Source organism: Rhinocladiella mackenziei (assembly GCF_000835555.1).
Source record: "Rhinocladiella mackenziei CBS 650.93 unplaced genomic scaffold supercont1.3, whole genome shotgun sequence".
Taxonomy (NCBI): domain Eukaryota; kingdom Fungi; phylum Ascomycota; class Eurotiomycetes; order Chaetothyriales; family Herpotrichiellaceae; genus Rhinocladiella; species Rhinocladiella mackenziei.
The window spans coordinates 777,928-800,069 of record NW_013550602.1 but is presented as its reverse complement, the minus strand read 5'-3'; the positions used below and the strand labels follow the sequence as shown (position 1 = coordinate 800,069).

The 22,142-nt window shown below is 50.4% G+C and overlaps 8 protein-coding genes across 8 annotated transcripts; 6 read left to right on the top strand and 2 right to left on the bottom strand.

The window, feature by feature from the left end:
• Positions 1-338: 338 nt before the first annotated feature.
• Z518_03842 (uncharacterized protein) lies at positions 339-1,262 on the top strand (the record flags this gene model as incomplete). The annotated part of the gene is made up of 1 exon (XM_013417551.1): positions 339-1,262. One exon carries the CDS (start codon positions 339-341, stop codon positions 1,260-1,262), a length of 924 nt encoding a protein of 307 aa, XP_013273005.1.
• Positions 1,263-1,637: 375 nt separating this feature from the next.
• Z518_03841 (uncharacterized protein) lies at positions 1,638-2,058 on the top strand (the record flags this gene model as incomplete). Its single annotated transcript, XM_013417550.1, has 2 exons — positions 1,638-1,692; positions 1,754-2,058. The coding sequence occupies 2 exons, from the start codon at positions 1,638-1,640 to the stop codon at positions 2,056-2,058; spliced, it is 360 nt and encodes a 119-aa protein (XP_013273004.1).
• A 437-nt stretch (positions 2,059-2,495) lies between these two features.
• Positions 2,496-4,505, bottom strand: Z518_03840 (uncharacterized protein; the record flags this gene model as incomplete). Its single annotated transcript, XM_013417549.1, has 1 exon — positions 2,496-4,505. The coding sequence occupies one exon, from the start codon at positions 4,503-4,505 to the stop codon at positions 2,496-2,498; it is 2,010 nt and encodes a 669-aa protein (XP_013273003.1).
• Positions 4,506-5,110: 605 nt separating this feature from the next.
• Z518_03839 (uncharacterized protein) lies at positions 5,111-5,902 on the top strand (the record flags this gene model as incomplete). The annotated part of the gene is made up of 1 exon (XM_013417548.1): positions 5,111-5,902. One exon carries the CDS (start codon positions 5,111-5,113, stop codon positions 5,900-5,902), a length of 792 nt encoding a protein of 263 aa, XP_013273002.1.
• Positions 5,903-6,266: 364 nt separating this feature from the next.
• Z518_03838 (uncharacterized protein) lies at positions 6,267-7,211 on the bottom strand (the record flags this gene model as incomplete). Its single annotated transcript, XM_013417547.1, has 2 exons — positions 6,267-6,520; positions 6,647-7,211. 2 exons carry the CDS (start codon positions 7,209-7,211, stop codon positions 6,267-6,269), a joined length of 819 nt encoding a protein of 272 aa, XP_013273001.1.
• A 2,342-nt stretch (positions 7,212-9,553) lies between these two features.
• Z518_03837 (uncharacterized protein) lies at positions 9,554-11,481 on the top strand (the record flags this gene model as incomplete). Its single annotated transcript, XM_013417546.1, has 7 exons — positions 9,554-9,645; positions 9,693-9,716; positions 9,771-9,891; positions 9,940-10,093; positions 10,138-10,357; positions 10,416-10,684; positions 10,739-11,481. The coding sequence occupies 7 exons, from the start codon at positions 9,554-9,556 to the stop codon at positions 11,479-11,481; spliced, it is 1,623 nt and encodes a 540-aa protein (XP_013273000.1).
• A 710-nt stretch (positions 11,482-12,191) lies between these two features.
• On the top strand, positions 12,192-15,155 carry Z518_03836 (uncharacterized protein; the record flags this gene model as incomplete). The annotated part of the gene is made up of 1 exon (XM_013417545.1): positions 12,192-15,155. The coding sequence occupies one exon, from the start codon at positions 12,192-12,194 to the stop codon at positions 15,153-15,155; it is 2,964 nt and encodes a 987-aa protein (XP_013272999.1).
• Positions 15,156-15,836: 681 nt separating this feature from the next.
• Positions 15,837-20,836, top strand: Z518_03835 (uncharacterized protein; the record flags this gene model as incomplete). The annotated part of the gene is made up of 15 exons (XM_013417544.1): positions 15,837-15,899; positions 15,952-16,011; positions 16,058-16,200; positions 16,250-16,298; positions 16,345-16,448; positions 16,498-17,650; positions 17,698-17,887; positions 18,833-19,198; positions 19,252-19,299; positions 19,406-19,545; positions 19,603-19,723; positions 19,775-20,012; positions 20,067-20,188; positions 20,265-20,426; positions 20,514-20,836. The coding sequence occupies 15 exons, from the start codon at positions 15,837-15,839 to the stop codon at positions 20,834-20,836; spliced, it is 3,282 nt and encodes a 1,093-aa protein (XP_013272998.1).
• Between the last annotated feature and the right edge of the window lie 1,306 nt (positions 20,837-22,142).

Below are 22,142 nucleotides of genomic sequence, written 5' to 3'. Positions count from 1 at the left end.
CCTCGGTAAACTTGCAAAATTTTTGAGAAGTACTTCTTGCGCGGCTTCCCCAGAGACGAGAGCGCATATTACCAGCCAAGCATCTTGCACATTTATTCAAGGCGCGCCAACTCCTCAAATGCCCCCTGAGAGGTAGGAAAGTATCACCGTCTGGCATGTTCGCTTTCAGAGTCGGATTGAGGGCTGCCAGCCGGGCATCTCGCTTTCGTCCCAACCTCATCCCCCAGTTCACCCAAGCACCACGATTTCAACCTCGCCGTCCGATCTCATCGGGTCCGCGTTATAGACGATTCGGCGATAGGGATGGGTCGCAACAACAATGGAGTAATTTTGGCCCTATGTACAGAGCCCAGTATATTTGGAGGAACTACCAAAGGCCTCTTATCATTGCTGGTGTAGGAGGCGGGGTCTTTTATTACATCAACCTCGAGGAAGTTCCAATATCACATCGCCGCCGTTTCAATTTGCTCTCTCCCGAGGCCGAAAAACAGATCATGGGCGGTGACGGAGTGTACAAGCAGGTACTGGCGGAATTCAAAGGCAAGATTCTTCCGTCTAATCATCCTTTGACCAAGGAAGTGGCACATGTCGTGGAACGTCTGCTTCCTACAACGGGTGGTCTCGCCGGCGACGAGTGGGTAGTGCATGTGGTCGATGATCCAAGCACGATGAATGCGTTTGTCATGCCTGGAGGGAAAGTCTTCGTTTTCACCGGGATCCTGAAAGTTTGCCAGAATGAAGCTGGCCTTGCCTCGGTCTTGAGTCACGAAATGGCGCACAATGTTGCGCATCATGCGGCAGAAAGGCTCTCCAGATCGGGCTTCACTCTCCTTGCCAGTATGATCTTCGTGCTATTCCTGGGCATCGACAGGGGGATCTCGAATTCTATAACCCAACTAGTCCTCGAATTTCCCAATTCAAGAACACAGGAAGCCGAAGCCGACCACATCGGTCTGCTTATGATGGCAGAAGCATGCTACAACCCTCGAGAGGCTGTCGCATTTTGGGAACGGATGAAAAAGTCGGAGCAACTCCAACCTCCACAGTTCTTGTCGACCCATCCAAGCCATTATAATCGCGCTGAATATATCAAGAAGTTGCTCCCGGACGCCGAGGCGAAGTTCGCTGAACATGGCTGTTCTTCGATGAGACACTATACAAATGAATTCAAAGACGTATTAGCATGGCATCGACTCGGAAAAGACGGACCGATAAGGATGCAGCAACCACAGACGAGAGACGATGATGACGACTTTTTCTGAATCGAAAGAAGTGGCCCCCAAGGGCAATGACACTCCGCTCAATTTAGCGCATTTTCCGCTTCCAGCTCGGGCATCCTAATTTACCGAAATGGACATGGGGAACACAAGGACCGTGCCCGAGAAATCTCTCCACGGGACGCTTGGGTTATTTGCCTTAAATAGGCCGTCACTGAGCCGCTAGTTGACTCGACGATACCTCACATCACCTCTTCTCATCAACATCGGATCACGTTCGGCTTACCGAGATCCGCTCCCGACTTTAAATTGACGTGGCGAGTGCAATAGAGCTTGCACTCTTGTGTGTTATCAGACACATCCCCTCTCGAGTGGAAAAGACTCCCATCTCAATCTCAGACGAAAGGCACCACGTTCAAAATGGCAGGCAAAGTTGAGGTTTCCGAAGTTGCCTGGAGAGCTGGTGTGGCATCCGGTACCACTGAAATACTCCGATATATCATCAACATAGGACCACCCCTGATCACGCGGGACAGGAATCGACCAAAGAACTCATCGAAAGAAAAGGATGCTCTACAGGCAAATCTCCCAAAAAATGGGGAATTTCAAGTGCGACGTCTCTTCCCCGAAAAGCATTACCTCGGCCTACGCACCAGCAAAAGAAACCTTTACCTGGATCGATTATTCTGTCCAATGTGCCGGTATCATCGTCTTTGGCGCACCCAGCGTCAACTGCTTCGTTGAAGACTTCGACAAGCAGTACGCCATCAAGATCATGCGCTCCCCACCACTCGACTCCAAAGCATACCCCGAGGCTCAGATTCCGGCAGGGCGTGCCTAACGTGGCTCCGTCGTCAACATTCCGTCTTCCCTAGGCCACTATGCTGCCCCCCAATCGCATCCGCGTCAACGCCATCTTGTCCGGCGTTGGTTGATTCGCCTATAACTCAAGCCTAGAGGTCAAGGCCTGGTTGGAGGAAAGTCTCGTGCAGCATACTCCGATGAAGCGCTGAGATGTCAGCCAGAAGAGATTGCAGATGACGTGGCTTTTTGGCAGACAATCGAGTGAGTTGTGTCACTGGGTAAAGCCGGTCGATTGATGGAGATTAAAATGCAGGTTCCCAAGTGCACAGGTATGGCAGTAGTAGTAGGCAAGGATACTGAGATACGGCTCAAAGTATGAAATGAATTAAGATGATCCCCTCCTTGGTTTCACGCCCTGATTCATAAGAATTTGAAAGTATGTGTACGAAGTCAAGAGAACATCCAGCAGGATCGCTACACCACTCTAGGCGGACTAGTCGCAGGGCTTCTCTCACTCTCAATCTTGGTCTGTAGCATCCTGACATACGTATTCTGACTATTCGGGCTAGCACTCAGCACGTCAAAGAGGTACCGTAACTCCCGGCTGTCGGACCAATTCAAGTTCGCGATAGTCAGGGCGTCCATCAAAGTATATGCAACCTCGAAGAGTTTCTCGAAGATGCCGAGGCCATGGACGAGGATGGCATCGTATGAGATTTCGGTCATAGCGGTACACAGATTTTTGGCGATGTCAATCGGATACCACGACGAGAAAATGGGATCTGATGAGCTGTAGCTGACCAGCCCCTGCCGCATCGAGGCTTGCCAGAAGATCAGACGCAACCACTGGTGTGTGATTAGGACGTCGGCTTTTTGAATGTCTGTCATGGCGGAGCGGTCGAACGACATCTCGTTCAGTGAGTGCTGAATGGCAATGACGTTGTCGATGGTTTCGTATATCTGGGATACTTCGCATGGAGACGTGGCACTCCACAGACGAACGAACTTCTCGTCGAGGATGGAGAAGAGGTTGACTAAGGCGGAGAAGCCGGCGAGAATGATCCCGTCTTGCTCGTCAAAATATTCTGTCGAGAGACGTGGTAGGCGCGTGATTTGTGTGGGTTTATTGCGAAGGATGGCGAGGCCGCGTTCAGTGATGAATAGCAGAGCAAACGTACGCCGGGAACAGATCGCTTGCGTTTCGTCCATGCCAACGTAGGTGGATTCGAGATGAAGGCCCTGTTCCATCGCCATTCCAATGGCCTCGCGGAGGTAGAAATGATGAGCTCGTGGTTTCTTGAGCTCAAAGAGGGCGACGCTAATGTGATAGCTTGCTTGTATCGACATTAATGAAGTTGATTCTGCCCAGTCCACAGAACGTCGTAGATACCAGCATAGCTCTACAAATTGTTTTCCGAGTTGCAATTTCTTGTCTAGCGGCAGATCCGACTGCGGTGCGGCGTGAAGAACTGTCGTGGCACAAAGTGATAGAATGAGAATTTTTTCTTCATTAGATAGTTCCTCGTTCTGGTTGAGTCGTTGGAGAAATGAGGTTTCGTGAATCATCGGTCGTATCGAATAAAGGTGTCTGAAATATTGACGGACGCATTGTGACATAAGATACGCCGACATTCCTAATTCGGTAGCGAGGCTCTGAATTCGAGGTTCGCTCTGAAAATTACCTGAATCGCTACCATACAGAGACTTTGGTTCGTGTAATGGTATCGGTGAGCTCGTGGACGTGGCAGATGGGGAAGGTGCGCCGGATTGTGCGCCGCCTGTCAACATCGCGTCCAAAGAGGTAGGCTTCGTGAGTGGAGTTGAAGTCCTGGAAGGCGTCTGTGTATTGGACCTGGCAGGAAACATATTTGTAACAGGTAGGGGAGCTTCGGGAAAGATCTGTTGAGCCAAATCACTGACAGACATATAGCCCGTGGGAGAAATAGGAGCCTGGAATTGCAGGAGTTCGGAGGTTTGCATCTGCCATGATGCAGGGAGTTGAATGCCTGCTTGAGCAAATGCTGTATGGGAGTTCGGTTCCAACTCAACTTCATCGGGCAGCACGGGGATCGATCGTGGTGCGGTTGTCGGATCTGACGTTGGAGTAAACGTGTCACCAAAATGTGAGCTCGTCGGAGACGTCAAAGGGGACCCCAAAGGACTGTCGTTGGTCAATGCCCTATTCAGAGATGGCATCTGCAATTGTAATTGAGACAGATCGAATAGAGGGAGATTCGGGTCTTGTAGCGAGTTTTGATGATTTTCATCTCGCAGTTTTGCAATGACCGAACCTGATCCTTTCTTTGGTCCTCGTTTCTTCCGCGCAATGTCCCTTGTGCACCTCAGCCCCGCGGAAACACATCTATCACATGGTTCGTTCTTGGAACATTTCACTTTTCGTCGCCGACATGCATCGCATGGAAGAAGGGGGTCTGCAGGAGCTGGAGCTGGACGGCCAGCTTGGTCCTCGGAAGTGTCGGCCATTCATGAGCAACCGGACCAAGTTACAGTGCGGCGTATGGGAAACAGACAGAGATATGTGAGATGAGGGCCTTGGACAATCTTATCTGTGTGTCATGCGCCGGTCGTCAACGGATGTGTCATAGGGTTGGGATCATCAGGGCCTGACGCCATTGTCCATGGTGGTATGGTGAGGTAAATGGCTAAACGTCGAAGAAAGACTTAATCTGAAGACTCCATTGAGGAGGAAAGATATCGACGAGGGAAAAAGAAGGGCCAGAGAAGAGGTCGTATTCGTTGGGCTGTGACCAGCACGTCTGCGTCGTGTGAGAGTGCCTGTGCCAAGTCACAACAAACCTTGACGTGGGGGGGCCGCAGTCACGAACTGCGGGCACAGTTCGGCTCGTTTTTGAGATGGCGAGATGGAAAAAGCTGGGGAAAGCTAAAATTTGATTCGTAGGCATCTAGTTAGTGGCCAGGTACAAGAGACCTCTCGCTCGAATCAACGGGTTAGCCCGCTAGCCCTTGTCAGGCCATCGATGTAGTTAAGGGGCCACCGGTCTGCGAAGCAGGGGCCCCATTCTTTTTCTCACCTTTGCTCACTCTCATTCAGGCTTCATTCCACCACCATGGCCTCCTCCTCAGAGGTCGTAGCTACCTCGCCACCCTTCAAGCTAGACTCAGGAACTGCGTTCTCCCTCGCCGTCGCCTTCTCCCTCATGCCCTTAGCTCACGCTTTAGCCGGCTTTGTTTTGGGATCGTCCACTCCCCGAAAGTATTATTTCCTGTACCTCTGGCACGCGTATGACTTTCTCACCCACTTCATCATAGAAGGTAGCTATTTGTACCATTGCTTCTTCTCCTATATCGAACTCCCTGTCCCTCCCTCGAACTCCTCGGTTGCCGTGTCGACTGGCGTTGAACCACTGGCCTACCTGTATAATCGATCCGACCGCCGGTATGGAGCTTTATATTCACAAGCACCGATGGCAAGATTGTGGCAAGAATACGCAAAGGCTGATCGAAGATGGGGAGGCGCCGACCTGACTGTCATTTCCCTGGAAATTCTCACCGTTGGCCTCGCCGGACCTGCTGCTGTGTACATTTGCTATCTCATAGCCAAGGTCGTCAAGTCCGGGAACTCATCTGCCAAAGCCCGATACCAATCCCGGTTATGGTTCGTGGCAATCGTTCTGGCCACAGGAGAACTCTATGGCGGTTTCATGACTTTCGCTCCCGAATGGTTGAGCGGGAACAATGCTCTCACCGGAGACGATCCGGTCTACCTGTGGTTGTATTTGGTCTTTTTCAACATGCTCTGGGTTTTCATACCGTTTTGGGTCCTGTACGTGGCCTTCTGGGAGATTTCCACCACCTTCAGCCTTGCGTTCAACGACGCATCCGCCAAGAAGTCCACATGACGATTCACTTCAAGCAAGAATAATTGGTTCTCTCGCGTGGGTTTCTGGGGCACATGGCTAGGTGGGCGGGGGCTTTTCTGGAGGTGAGATGCTTATTGAGGGAATCCTCTTCCATTTAGTATATGCTGGACCCTGGTTCGACTATACATCTCCACCCATCATCACTTTTTTCCCCTTTCTTTTTGGGTCTTTTGGATCGTGGAAGTTAAGCCGGCGGAACGTTTGATCTCACAGGCAACGGATGAGATTGGATGAACTACCCGAAGAACCTCGTGCTGACCGGGGACAATCATTTATGTACGACTTCTGCCACACGCCAAGTATAGAATTCTACCGCTTACAGCTGGTCACCATTTACTCCTGCCTAGCCTGTTCGCCCTTTCGGTAGCCTCAGCATTGATATAACAGGCGCCACTTTCAAATCTTCATCTGGAACCTCAACCTCTGTCGCCAAAACCTCCTTCCACCCATTCCTCTCATACAATCTTGACCCAGCTGGTCGAGAAAACAACCAAGAAACAATGTTCTCCCGGTCGGCAGTTTCGATGCCCCAGTCTAGGAGCCTCTGGCCAATCCCCTGGCGCTGATATGAAGGATGGACCATCAAACGATGGAGAACTGAAGATATGGATGTCGGTGTCAGTATTGCGGGCTAACGGCATAGGAGGAAGATTAACAACTTGGAAGACAATCAAAGAAAGAATGGAAACTAGTTGGCTGGGATCTCTCCGTCGCAATACTTACACAAATGCCTCTTCCCCCTTATTGTACCAATGTACGAATTACTAAGTTTCCGAAGCAACTCGGCGTCCGGATTTGGATAAACAGGCTTCGAAGCCTCTTGGTCAGCTATACCTACAGCCTCGCCTTCATCTTGATCACCGGCCTCCGAGGTCGCCACATTCGATACACCTGCTTCCAAAGTCGAGGATTCGACCATTTCCTTTTTTGGTGCAAACGGATCCGTCTTGGGCGTCTCGATATAGCCGATTTGCCACTGCGCGAAGGCCACGATCGTTTCTTCCTTCCCTACCGAATCCTTTGCATCTACGTCGGACTGAGACTCGGACGCAGACTCAGGGGCACGCACAGCCTTGAACAGAAAATATCGTCCACGGACGTCACGCAGCGAAGCCGTCACTTTCTCGGCACAGTCGTCGTAAATGTTCTTCGAGCTGTAGCGCCTGCGGAACTCGTGGAAGCCATCGGGCTTCAGGGCGATATCGGCCAGGTGAGCAAGCATAGGGACATCGGATTCTGAGGTTACGGGTCTTATTTGGATTTGAGGTCCGAGTGGTCGGGGCGCCATGGTGCGAACGATGGAGTGACCGCTTGACACCAAAACTGGTTAAGAAAGGTGGACACAAGGCTGTGTCTGTGTGTGGCGTAGTAAAGGGCCTCTGAGGATGCTCTGTGTCGGCCTCCAACGCGTAGAGCTGCTTTGGATCGTCTTCGTCGCTCTCTTCGTAAAGCGAGCCTCAGCCAAAATAGTTCTAAGACTGGCTACGGTCGGTAATCTAGAAATAAACACTTGTATTTGGTACTTCTTCCAGTCCACCACCTCTTCGATCGCAGACACAAGACTGGCTACAAAATACCACCTCCTGGGGAATTATGACTCCTGGTTTTGTCCGATGCAACCGCGGTTCCTCCGGCCAATCAAATGCCTCGGATGCCCAAAGCTGTCCTCCGTTAGATCACCTCGTGTGAGTCAAAGTCGAAGACTTCATTCCCATGAACTGGCAGAAAAACCAAATCAAGTTCCCAAGTGAGATGCTGAGAAGCGCTGAATGGCAAGATTTCGGTAGTCAATAGCAGAAGAACCCAGTGGAGGCGGTTAGTCTTGCACTGAGACTGCGAGGTGTTTTGTCAATGAAATGGTGAATCCAAAAAGACGGACACTGCTGTTAGATCTAGGCTCTGGGGTCTCAAGACCTAGGAGCTATTTCACCTTCTCCATATATGTGGGAGATGTGCGATTGAGATGTTGCTTTGCATTTCTCCCTAGCATCGTCAGAAAACAGTATAGAAAAGAAGGGGTTCAGAGTCGCGTGATCGAATGATTTATCCCTTTGAGTTACAAAGGACGATTAGAGAAGCAGTAAAGACCGGATTCGATCTAGTGGTTTCATATCTGAGATATCTTGGACATGGATGGAAGAGACTAGTCTGAGTGCTCGTGTGTGCCCTTGACGTAAGCACTGATTGAACGATTCCACGGTTCATGGTATTCAAAATGTCGTGCAAGAGGGTTCCATTGACAAGCGAGTGTAACTAGATGGAGGAGACATAAGACCCACGAATAGGAATGGATATTGCCTCGATCGGAGAAGGCGAAAGAACATTTCTCCTCCTCTGGCAGCAGAGCACATGAACGTAAAAGGTCATCATCGGACTTATGTAAAAGCGCAGCTCATCTTGTGTCTCAGCGTGACAAAACTTCTCTCCAGGTCCAACTGGTGCGTCCTCTTCCCTGGATGGACAACTCATACATCCAGTGTCAATCATTTTTACTGGTGATCAGCGGGGATATCGGGAAGGCTGCGAGATCAGCAATAGAAACATAACACGTGTGGACGATCCGGTAAATTTTGAGTCGGAGTACGAGCCGAGATGAATTGTTTATCGTGAAGACGGATTCAGACTATCATGCGTCTCGAAGCAGTCTGGTGTCGGAGAATCCTGGTCAAATGCAACTCATGCGGGGAGGCGACCGTCTCTATCCCAATGCAAATCAGCGTGAAAAACATGTCCAGGATGTACAGCCATCGTCACTCTTCACTTTGGGTGGTTAGCGAATCCTGAAACTGGGCAAGGTTGCATCGACATGGCTGCTGGAAATGAGATCCCTCGGTTGACTCGGTATAATGCTCAAGGTTTGGTTAGGGTAGCTGAAGTAGTATTGGGTGTTGTAGCGTGGGTTGGGAGATGATCAGCGCGTTGTTGCATTCAGGCCTCAGAAATTTGAACTTGGGTTGTGCCTTGATAGCCGGATCAGACAGTGGCAGTGGTCAAAAGACAATGTTCTGTCCGTTGACGGTGGGTGAAATGTTGTCGGTGGCGCTCTTAGTTTCTGGGGGATTTGCAAAGTGGCGCTCCTTAAAGGGTGCAAGCATCTCAGTCACTTGAGCCAAATGAGAAACAAGGGCGCCGGATTGGTGTGAAAATGCCACCGAGTACACATCTGCCGGGCCTTCAGCACTTCTTAGTCGCCAGCTAGCGTACTCGGTACCCGCAATAGGAGCAGCAGACAGTCTACCTTTGATTCGACGTGACGAATGCTTGTTAGCCCATCATTTTCTGGAGTTTGTCTCCATCATACCCCATATTCTACCTCTACCAGCCTGATGCGAGCAGGGCAAACGATGCGCATGTAACACTCTCCACCTCGACCAGCTGCGGTTACTGCAAGTCGCAGGGATGAAGCACAAGATACACGTTACCACCACCACCTCACCCCAGGCTTTTCATTGCGGTCACACTGGCGACGGCACCAAACGCTAAAACAAAATTGGTCGAGATGTCCGATCTGTTTGATCCTAGCAAAATTACAAGAACGCCCGTTTTCCCGCCCTCTGAAACTGCGATTCCTTTACCCGGACACGCTCCTCTTCGAAGCCATAAGTACTTTGTCGGCAGGCATTCGCCAACATGTATCAGATCGGGAACATCTATTACATCACAGCCATCTCCGTCATCGGAGGTGGCCTATTCGGCTTTGATATCTCATCGATGTCTGCCATGTGAGTTGAGTGCTGTGCTGGCGGGAATCGTTACTGACAGCCACCAGCCTCGGCACCCAGCAATACAAGTGGTAAATCGACACTGATACCTCTTGCTTTGAAAACCACTGACGGTGTTTTCTCAGCTACTTCAATCAAGGCCCTCACGGACCTCCTCAATGCTCTGGTCCACATTCCGACACCCAGGGAGGCATCACCGCCTCGATGCCTGGAGGTTCATTTGTTGGAGCTCTCGCTTCTGGCCCTGTAGGCTGGTCGAAACTGAATGGTGTCGTTCTTCGCTAACTACCCCAGATGACTGATATCTTCGGCCGTAAGAGAGCCATTCAGATTGGTGCTGTCATCTGGTGTATCGGCTCCATCCTTGTTAGCGCTTCTCAAAACATTGGAATGCTTGTAGTTGGCCGATTTATCAATGGCTTCAGTGTCGGTATCTGCTCCGCTCAAGGTACGTCTTCTCACTCCATTGGATGTGATGGCTGACACAACTAGTGCCGGTATATGTCTCAGAGCTAGCACCACCTAGCAAGCGCGGCCGAGTCGTCGGAGCTCAGCAATGGGCTATTACCTGGGGCATTCTCATAATGTTCTACATCAGCTACGGTTGCAGTTATATCGATGGAACCGCAGCTTTCCGTGTTCCTTGGGGTTTGCAAATGATCCCTGCGATTATCCTGTTCTTCGGCCTGTTCTTCCTGCCTGAATCGCCCAGGTTTGTGACGAGATTATCTTGAATGCTCCATTGTCGAACCCTCTGACTCCTTTTGCAGATGGCTTGCCCGAAAAGACCGCTGGGAGGAGTGCCATGGCGTGTTAGCTCTCGTCCATGGCAAGGGCAATCGAGAGGCTCCCTTCGTCCTTCGTGAACTTCAAGAGATCAAGGACATGTGCGAGTTTGAGCGCAGAAATGCCGACGTCACGTATCTCGAACTGTTCAAACCTAATATGATTAATCGAACTCACATTGGTGTCTTTACCCAAATCTGGTCTCAGCTCACTGGAATGAATGTGATGATGTACTACATTACATACGTCTTTGGTGAGACAATTCGTTTCGGTTCAATCTTGGACACTGTGCTAACCCATTTGACAGGCATGGCTGGCCTCACCGGTAATACCAACTTGGTTGCCTCCTCGATCCAATATGTCATCAATGTCTTCATGACCATCTTCGCCCTTCTGTTCATCGATCGCTGGGGACGTCGATGGCCAATGATCATCGGCTCTACCTTCATGGCCACCTGGATGTATGCTAATGCCGGGTTGATGGCAACGTACGGATCTCCTGCACCTCCGGGGGGAGTTGACCATGTTGAAGAAGAATCTTGGCAAATTCATGGAGCTCCTGCCCGAGCCGTCATTGCCTGCACATATTTGTTTGTCGCTTCCTTCGCACCATCTTGGGGACCGTGTTCATGGATTTATTGCCCCGAGTTGTTCCCTCTGCGCCTCAGAGGCAAGGCTGTCGCTCTTACGACGGCTTCGAACTGGATCTTCAATTTTGCACTGTCGTATTTCGTTCCTCCGGCCTTTGTCAACATCAAGTGGAAGGTCTATATCGTTTTTGGTGTGTTCTGTACTGTCATGACGGCTCACGTATTCTTTTTCTTCCCTGAGACTGCTGGTAAGACTCTCGAGGAAGTTGAGGAGATGTTCATGAGTGATATCAAGCCATGGCATACTCATGTCAACTACCAGCATATCTTGAAAGAGGAGCACGGTGAAATTGACATGGAGAAACGATTGAGCTTTGCAGTTCGCGATGAAAAGAAAGAAAGCGAGGGCACCCAAGTTGCTGAGCACACACAAACGGTGCAGAAGAACGAGGCTGCATGATCTGCTCGCAACTGCCAAACTCCTTGAGACGAGTCAGCCAAACCTGGCCACACCCTTGTGTCACGTTGAATCGTGTGACCATTGGAACGTCCCCGTTTTGGAATGATTATTAATTATATGAGGATGATATGGAGGTGGTCCCCCGATATCAAATCTCCATGAATGAAGATTCACCTTGATGATAGGAGTCGGCCACGGGAAGGCGTGAGCGTTTGGAAGCCTCCGAGACTTCGGAGAATATTTGGCCGAAGAAAAATGAATGAGAATCACATTCTTTTACTATTTCAGGCCAGAAATGGTACTCTTCCTGATTGTGGTTCGTCACCTCACCAGTGAGACTTGTTGTAGGCCCATCACGCTGAATGCGAAAGCATAGAGAGAAAACAGGAGGGAGAATGGTAGAGAAGGAATGCCCAGACTCAGCTCGCCTCAGTGACGAAATGTAAAATAGGACATGGTGGTTGGTGGCCGCACCGCTAAAATTTAGATAACCTTTCATGCTACTGTATTTATCCCACACTCGGTTCTAACTTTAGCGCTCGTCAGCCAGCGCCATTTCTAGTCGACGACATTTCATTCTTCTCCCAGCGATCAGCCTCCAGATGGACCAGTGTTGCTCATCATTGCTTTCGGCGAGTGTGTAGTCTGAACGAGAGTCTACGGCGACTTCAATCTCCCAAGGAGTCGTAGACAATGATATCGATCATCCTATGGCTGCCATCACCGAACCGCCTACCACAGGCCTGCTCAACCTAGAGAAAGAACTTGTCTGTTTCATTTGCACCGAAATCCTCTACCAACCTCTTACCTTGCTTGATTGCTTACATACCTTTTGTGGCTCTTGTCTGAAAGAATGGTTTTCTCATCAGCATCGCAAAGCCGGTCATTCACATTCCTCCTCCGTAAACCCATATACCTGCCCAACGTGTCGGGCTCCTGTCAAAGATGCTCAGCACAATGCGATGATCAATACCCTCTTGGAAATGTTTCTGACCGCCAATCCGACAAAGGACAGGTCAGCAGAAGAGAAGGCCGAGATGGCACAGGTCTATAAGCCGGGCGACGAAATATTATATCGGAGAAGAGACCGAAGAAGGCGTGAAGAAGAGGATGCCGCAACGAGGGAACGGCGATCTACAACTGATGGTCAATCCGAGAGGAGCAGACGGGAACAACAATTACATCCGGCTTCGGCAGAGAGGAGGCACACGACTCGACCATCCAGTGGCCGTAGTAGAAGTCGTGAGCGCAGAGAAAGATCAGAACGGCCGAGGGAGTCAGACCGTCGAGAAAGGCGAGAGCAACAACCGAGCGGAGATGGTGTCGTCCCCCCTCGTTCTCGAACTGCAGGCTCTTCAAGTTCCGCGGATCTCTCACCCGTGTCCCCTCCGCCAAGTTCCCCAAGACACCCCGACGCCGTGGAAGCACGTCAAAGGGGAGCACGAACAGTTGCTCACCAAGCCAGTTTACGGTCTCTGGTCAGCGCCTCAGAGAGTGGAACTGGCACAGGAGATAGTCTGAATGAGGCCCAACTGATGCAAGAAATTCTAGCTGAAGGTCTTCTCGATGGCATCAACGTTGACGAGCTAACGGAACAAGAACAAGATGAGCTCAGTGAGATGATCGCCGAACGATATAGACAGTTACACCCAGAACGTGTACGACGAGCCGTGTCAGATGAGACCAGGCATGGCAATCCAGCGGATACTACGAGGCAGCCGGAGGTCCAAGTCGAAGAGGCAGATCGTCGCCTCCGTCAATCCTCAAGAAATGGTCAACGACAACAGACACAACCCAGTCCGAGATCAACTCATAGTGAGATCATTGGAGGAACGGAAACACGACCTCCAACATCATTTCCGCAGTCAGCGGCGGAGCAAACGTTGACCCCTCCACACACAACCACGCATCGACGACGCGCGTCGAACGAAAGTGGAAGAAGTGATTCTTCGACGACGAGGACTAGACGGCTCTCACAATCTAGTGGATCGCGGAACGCCGCAACTAGATCAGCAATTGAACTTTCCGAAAGAACTCAGTCTGTTCCAAATCCGTCGGATCGCCCCCGACAGCTTTCAAATACAAACAGATCAAATACCGAGCCAAGGAACTCTCCTCGGGCCTCAGAGTTGTGGCAAGCGGCAGGACGTCAAATTGCTAGCCTGCCACAACTTGATTCTCCGAACATAGAGTCTCCGAGATTAGATCCTGCTCGTCCTGTGCTGCCCAATGTGAATCCTACACCCGTTCCGACAGTTACCTCGACATCGGATCCTGCCGCCTCTGCCCCGGAACCAACAACGTCATCGGAAACGGCTCTTGCGACGAGATTCGAAGAACCTTCAATCCAGTGTGCTCGCTGTTCTCGACCGAACATTCAATATGAGGTTTACAAGCATTGTGCTCCTTGCAAGTTCGATCTCTGCTTGCGATGCTATAGGGTCGGAAGAGGATGCAACCATTGGTTCGGTTTTGGTCATGCGGCATTGTTCAGGTTCAATTCCTCACGTCCCGTGAATCGAGGCAACCAGGCGATTGAGTTGCCTCATTTATTGGTTGGCCGCCGGTATAAGAAACCTCCGACCGGAACGACTCTTGACAGCAGAGCTCAGGTTGTGACTACAACATCTGATCCTACGTCGAGATTACAAGAAGGAAACTTTTGTGATCGATGTGGCGGTTTCGCGAATGAATGCTTTTGGTCGTGCGACTACTGCAATGACGGCGAGTGGGGATTTTGCAACAATTGTGTTAACATCAATCACTGTTGCAGTCATCCCCTGTTGCCGGTTGCCCATAAATCTTATGACCCCAAATCTACGAGTTCACAGCAGGCAGGAGCAGCTACCAACACGGGGCCCGCAACACTCAGTCCTTACAGTGGGACTGGCCGTGCACCGTCTCCTGCTCAGAGTGCTCCCTCGAGTGCAACATCTGCAAACGGAACTTCTCCTGGCCTTCGAGCTGACTTTGTTCCATTGGTCATTACCACGAATTGCGATATCTGCGCTCGACCAATTTCACCAGAGGAAACTCGGTATCATTGTCCTGGACATTCGACTCCATCCCCTGAGAGCCCGGATCAAAAAGGTGACTTCGACATCTGTAGCAGCTGCTACCTCAGCTTTTTCAAGACGGGTCGAATGAAACGTGAAGACGGTCCAGATGGGTGGCGTTTATGTCTAAATGGACACCGTATGATCGCCGTCACATTTGAAACGGATGGAGATGGTGGTCAGCGGAGAGTGATCACTCGTGAATTGGTTGGCGGTGCCAAAATGACTGAAGCGGATATGGCAGCGTGGAAGCTTGCCAATTCTCAATTGAACAGTACTCAACATGTCGATACAGCATCATCCCTTGCCAGCCAAGGTCAATGGAGCTGGAAAGAAGATGCATCGGGGGCGAGACGAGTGACTAGAGCTCGAACCGCCACTCTTCCTCACTCAAGCTCTAATGCTACAAGATTCCCGCCCGATGGCGGAGCAGGCAAGAATTGTCGTGCACTTTGGAGCTATTATCCTGAAGAAGGGGACGAGGGAAAAGGAGAGTTAATGTTTCCCAAACACGCAGAGGTGTGTGAGGTCGAAGAAATCAATGAAGATTGGTGGTTCGGTGTCTATGCAGGAGACACGGGCGTTTTCCCTTCCGTCTATGTCAGGGAGAGGGCATAGAAATGAAATGAGTACGGCAAAGGAGGAAAATGACGGGCCTCGAAGAAGCGGCACCGAACTAGACGATTGTTTCGGTTTGATGTGGAACGGATGATTTATGAGAAGATTATGATGAGATGGACTTTCACGACGATTTGTTCGAGCAGTCACCCTGGCATTGACAACAGCGCCGGAGGAATCTGAGCAGGTAACACAAGTCTGTGGGATGTTCATTTCATCACAGAGATCCATCGTAATGATTTGAATGCGTCGCAGCCTCGCATTCACTCCCTTGATTGCTGAAATTGAGAGATGATCGGGGCACGACATGCAGACACTGAGATATCGTGGGAGGTATGTAGCCGTTGCCGAGGCTGGCATCAATTTTTGCATGGAACACCCCAAGGAAGGGATGTGGCGCAAGGCTGGGGTTGAGGGAGGCAAATTGCGGCAGAGCACAAAGCGCAAAGCGCAGAACTGGACGGCAAGAATACAACATTAATGATCTACCGTATAGTATTTGGTTGGCGTGGGATCTGACTCCCAAGGGGCGGCGCAGTTCAGTCAGCTTAATGCCACCCTAACTGCTTCAGCTTTGTTACCGCCGCTTAGCGATTACATTTCCTCAAAGACTGCAGGTTCAGTCCTTCAATTCCACCTCAAACTTCTACGCCCACCACCAGGCAAGCACCCAGCCAAACTATGGCGGGCCGCTTCGTTCGCTCCTCCAAATATCGGCACGTGTTCGGCCGCTCGACTCGAAAGGTACACTCCGACTCGAATTCAGTGGGCGAGGACTTCAGGCTAAACAACACAGGAACAATGCTATGACAATGTGAGGGTTTCGAAGAACGCCTGGGACACTAACTTGATCAAGGTATACACCACAAATCTCGGTTATACTTCCAATGCTGACCACCCAGGCCAATCCAGAATACCTTTCAGTCAATTGGGATAGCAGTGGCGGTGGGGCTTTTGCTGTCATTCCGGTCAATGAACGAGGTCGATTACCCGAGAGAATACCGCTCTTCCGAGGGCATACTGCTGTTGTATTAGACACAGACTGGTGGGATATTTGCAGACCAGAAAGAGAGCCGGGGGGCTGACGGAATAAGGAATCCTTTCCATGACTCGTTGATCGCGTCGGGTTCCGATGATGGCAAGGTGAATATCTTCATCTCGACTAGGAGGAAAATTCTCACCCTGCTAGGTATTCCTATGGAGGGTACCAGAAGGTTTTACTCTCCACCTGGACACCCCTGCGGACGAAATCGAGGACATTGCTCCTGTCGGCAAGCTCAGCGGTCACCCTAAGTATGTCCCTGAGGATTTCGACAAGAAATTGGAGGCTGACATGCTCCAGAAAAGTAGGACACGTGCTCTTCAATCCCGCCGCCGAAAATGTTCTCGCATCATCTGCAGGAGACTTTACGGTCAAGCTATGGGACATTGAAGCTGGTTCACCCAAACTCGCCCTGAAAGTCGGTGACATCATCCAATCCCTGTCATGGAGCGCGAATGGATCTCTACTGGTCACCACCTCTCGAGACAAGAAATTGAGAATATGGGACACGAGACAAGAGAAGCCAGCACATGAAGTTCCTGGTCATGCGGGCGCAAAGAACAGCAGAGCGGTGTGGATGGGAGAGCTCGATCGAGTTGCTACGACCGGGTTCTCCCGAATGAGTGACCGTCAACTTGCCCTTTGGGATATCAAAGCTCCTCAACAACCGGTGGATGGCTTTCAGATGCTTGATTCCATATCTGGAGTCTGCATGCCATTCTGGGATGACGGTACGCAATGTCTGTACCTGGCCGGTAAAGGCGATGGCAACATCCGATACTATGAATACGAGCATGACAAGTTCGAGTATTTGTCCGAGTACAAATCCTCCGACCCGCAGCGTGGCGTTGCCTTTATTCCGAAAAGAGGAGTAAACATGCATGAGAACGAAGTCATGCGCGCCTATAAGACTGTCAACGACAATTATATCGAACCTATCTCATTCATTGTACCTCGAAGGGCTGAAACTTTCCAAGAAGATATCTACCCACCTACCGTGGGATTGAAACCCGCTATGAGCAGCCGGGAATGGTTTGAGGGGGCCGAGGGATTGCCGCCCAAGATCTCCCTGGAGAGCCTATATGACGGAACTGGGGTGAGAGAGATATCTGCTGACGATGCCAAACCTATGAAGAAGGCTCCCGAGCTGGTCAAAGCACCTGAACCGAAGAAAGAAGTCGCTGAACCTTCCCCGGCCCTAACCTCACCGGCAGTGCGATCTCCACCCCCATCCATGAAGGAGCAAGGTGCTACTATGATCACTGCTGCCGCCAAATTCCAGGACACTGAGCCCGCAGAAGACGAAGGAGATGACGGGTCTAGCTTTGAGGAAGTGCAGAGGCCGATGGAACGGACATCTGCTATCAAGCCCGCTGTCTCGGAAGTGAAGAAAGAAGAACCAGTTCCACCTGCGAGCCAGGTATGGGAAGACGCCGAGACTCCTGAAACAAAGGTAAGATTTTGGGCATGATGATTCAGTTCTGAGTTAACATTTTGAAGACCAACCCCGAACCCATTCCAGAAACGACTGTCGACGAAGAGCCCGTTAGCGAGACAGGTGGTGCTACAAATGAATCGATGGAGAGGGAGATCAAAAACATGAAAGCCATGATGGCGCAACAATCACAGCAGTTAAGTAGTTTGACCAAGACTCTGACAGAACTGGTAGTGGAAGTGAAAGCTCTGAAAGGTTCTTAGTCGGATTCTGGTTGACTTCGTGTCAACACGGTGAAATGCCAAAATTCTCCAGCTCCTTGGCCTTTCAGTAGATGACTGTATTGTCTCGTATCGATTTCTTTTGTGGTTGCTGCTGGTGCTTTCAAATGCTAGCCCATGGCTCACTCATCGGGAAGGTCGCGTGCCTGAAGCCCCAAGAGAGATAAGGGAAACAATCATGGAGTGGAGCATGAAGTGGAGTGACCAACCGATGGGACCGAGGAGTACAAATAGACAAATTAGACAGGCAGAGCGAACTCTGACAAGTACTATCTATCTAGCTGTATATTAAGCTACTAAGCATCTCGGGCCTACAAACTCTTCGGGAAGCTTGGTTTGACGTCGTGGCGTCGAGAATTTCTCTCTAGCCCAAAACTCAAGTCCCCGTCGCAAGCTTCACGTCATCACCCAGGAGGCGAAATCCTTGATGGAGCTGGTGGGGGTTACAGCAATTCTTCCATGCTTTCCGTCGACTGCCGATATCAATGGCCTTCAGATCCATTTCTGGCTTTTTCACTGGCTAGAAAGCCCCGCGCGTTCTCGCCGGCGATAACAATCACATCACTATCTCATCCATTGTTGCGCCCCACGCCGCCTGGGGAGGCGGCTTTCGACGGACCATGCTTCGATATCACTGGCCCCATGCAGCCTTGCGATAGATGCTTGTCCAAGCTTGTTGATACCGAGCAGGTCCTTCCCGGAGCTCGGAAGTTGTCAAATAATGACTGTTCCTGCGGTGCGAGGGTGGGACACAACGATTCCACGTGGATTGGTCCATATTTCAGAGCCATTTTCCTGTTCTTCTCTGTTCTTCTGGTGTCCGTATCTCATATCTGAGCCGTTGTGTTCCACATCCCCCTTCTCTTCCGGGCTGTTTGATTTTCAACTTGTCAACCGACGTAGCTCACCCTCCCGGCAGATTGCGTCTTCACAATCATGACGGGCGCCACGAACATAGCAGATCTGCCGGCAGACAATCTGGAGAAGAAAAATGTAATTTCTCAACCTGCCGACATCGAAAGCGCACCGAAAGATGAGGATCCTCTCGCCCTCTTGGAGAAGATTCGAACCAGTGACGACGCCCATCCAATCCGCTGGCCTTGGTGGAAGAAATGGTCCATCGTCTGCGTCTACTGCCTTTTACAGATCTTCGTCACTTTGACTTCCACCACTTATGTTTCCGTTGAATTCTTGATCATGGAAAAATGGACTTCCCAGACTCAAGTCGCGACATTGGGTCAGTCCATGTTCATCGTGGGTACAGCTGTTGGGCCAGCATTTCTAGGTATCAAATCAAATACTGCAAGAGGAGATTTCGCTAGTGCTGATGCGGTACAGGACCACTTTCTGACATTGGTGGACGGAAGTGGGTCTACGTGATATCCAGTATGAACCCCCTTTCGTTCTGCGTTGACGGGTTATTGCCGGTGGAAATATCGGTTTTGGCAATTCTTAATTCTTTCGGGGAACTTCGGTTGACGAATCTGGCCAGTCCTCCTTTACGCGATTCTCAATATCGGCGCCGCGCTCGCATATAATCTGCCCATGTTAATTATTTTCTGCTTCCTCATCGGAGTTGCAGGATCAAGTGCATTGAATAATGTCGCCGGCACAATTTCAGACCTCTTTGGGGTACAGTCGCGCTTTCACATGTCCACGTTGATTTGGCAGCTAATACAGGGATCCTAGGACGCGGACGATGCAGCTCAACCCATGGCACTCTTCGTTCTGAGCGCCAACTTTGGCCCGAGTTTGGGGTCCCCCGTTGGTGAATGGATTGGCGAGAACGAAAGTCTCGGTTGGCGATGGAGTATACCTCCCAAAACCTTGTGTCTGATCGCTGCTGACATTGGTGGTGGAGTTTTCTATATCAACATCATCATAGGAGGCACGTTTGCTTTCTTCCTCTGTTTCGTGCCCGAAACACTGCCCCGAATCGTTATTGCCAATGCGGTGAAAAGACGAGGTAGTGTTGATCAAAATGCCGTTGACATTGCTCTCGGATCGAGCAGATTGTCGGTTATGAGGGAACTTAAGTTTGTGACGACAATGGCACTGAAAATCATGGTCACAGAACCAATCGTGATATCCCTTGGACTGTGAGAATTCCTGACGTCCTCTGGGGAAATCTTCAATTGACAAGTGGTGACCAGATACAATGGATTCGCCTATGGCTTGCTCTTCCTCTATCTCGACGGCGTGTTTGGTGTGTTTGTCGTCAATAATGGACTCAGCTACATTGGCGCCTCGCTCACCTATCTCAATTTCTGTGTTGGTCAGTCCAAATATCACCCGTGGACGTACACGCTCAGCGGTCTCTCGAGATTCTGACCATTGTTCAAATTCAACAGGTGTGACCGTAACATTTTGCTTCGTTCCTGTACAAACCTACCTCTTCCGTCGCGATAGACTTAGGCACGGTCGCCAACGACCAGAAGCTCGATTCTTGACCTCACTTGTTACGGTGTGGCTTTTCCCGGCATCTTTATTCTGGTTCGCGTGGACCTGTGATGGTACGTACCCGTATCTTCTTTTCTGTTTATGCCAGCCTCGCAACCACCCCACCCCCAAAACAAGAGTCCAATTCTAACCCCTCTCAGGCTCCACCTCATACTGGTCCCCCGTCGTAGCAGGAGGTGTCCTCGGTTTCTGCGATCCCCTGCTCTGGCTGGCGATGCTCAATTACATCACCGATTCGTACCCCAACGTCGCTGCGAGCGCCATCGCCGCTTTCCTGATCCCCAGTTTCTTGATTGCTGCTGGATGCGCGCATGCGGGTGTCGCCATGTTCGAGAATATGGATGTGAAATGGGCATTTGCAACGTTGGGTTTCATCAGCATTGGATTGGTGGTGCTGGTGTATGTCTTGTTCTTTTTCGGCCCGACGCTGAGACGGTGGAGTAAATTGGCGAGAACTTTTTGAGCAACAGCCAGGGGATCAAAGACAGGAACGATAGAAGCTAGAGGATTGAAGGGAGGACAGAATGAATTATATGGGAATGTTGGATGTTGGGGGTGAGTATTAGGGAAACGGAGTGATAGCTGAGTCGTTGCGATTGGAACGGAATGCTGTCGTGATAGACATTTCAATGCATCTGAACTTCGTTAGAAGACTGCACTCGAAGGGGAAGTAGCCGGGATAAGGAGATCTTAAACCAGGATTCCTAGCAATGTGAACATCGCTTCCCAAAGAGCTGACTTCAGAGTATCGAGAAATGGTCGAATCTCCGCGAAGCCATGATTCGTCAAGAGACATTTAGAGATCATCCGTCTTGCTCGCTTACTGTAGTTCCGCCTTGAGAGCTTCAATGTGCTATCGGAAAGCATCATGCGAGAATGTCTTTCTTCATGAGACAAGACTCTGCTAGATAGACAGACAGATATCTTGCGCATTCAATCCATGCATGTATCTACCAAGACGCCCTCTCGTTTGGTGGTCGCTTAATTCTACCTTGTTCATGGTCTAGGTCCGCTGGGCACTCACGGTATCACTGATAGTCAGGCTTGGCCTCAAGGTCGAGGTTCGCGGTTATCGACAAACAAATACGAGAGAGAATGCCCTTCCACGTGTTGGCAACGACAATGACAGAGGCAGTCTGGTCTCTGGAACTTTTTCTTGTCTCTGAATCATTTTTCTCGGAATTCCATGCGAGAAGAGAAGAAGAGCAATATTGAGCGCGTAGCTGTTACAAAGTCATGTTGCGAAAGTTGGTTTTATTACCATCACCCATTGCCATCCGGATATGTTGACGAATGACCCCAGATTGATATTTTGCTTTTGAGAGTGAATACAATGCATATGCAGAATGTCTTGGACTCGCTTGTCGGTATCAAGGGTGGAGAATCTTTCAAGCGCTCATAAACGACCCCGGTTCTTCTGGCAAAGCCTCGATGTATGGAGCCAAGTGATAAAGCAGAATGTGTGATCGATATTATTGAATCTCAAATTGCCTCGAAACCTGAGCTGAGGGACTACAAGTAAGATGCTAAGGTTTGATGGTAATCGGATGACTCGGAGAAGAGACAGTGACCAATAGGAGCTGGCCGATGGTATCTGAGATAGACTCGACAGAATTTTTTTTTTTTTTGCTTCTTGGTTTGTGGAGTCGTCGGCACTCCTTCTAGCAGAGGCAGAGAGGGATGCTATACAGTAGACACACGCAGAAGCAGTTTTAGAGTGGGTATCCAGAAACCAAGAACCTCGTGGCAGAAGCGAGATAGAATAGATA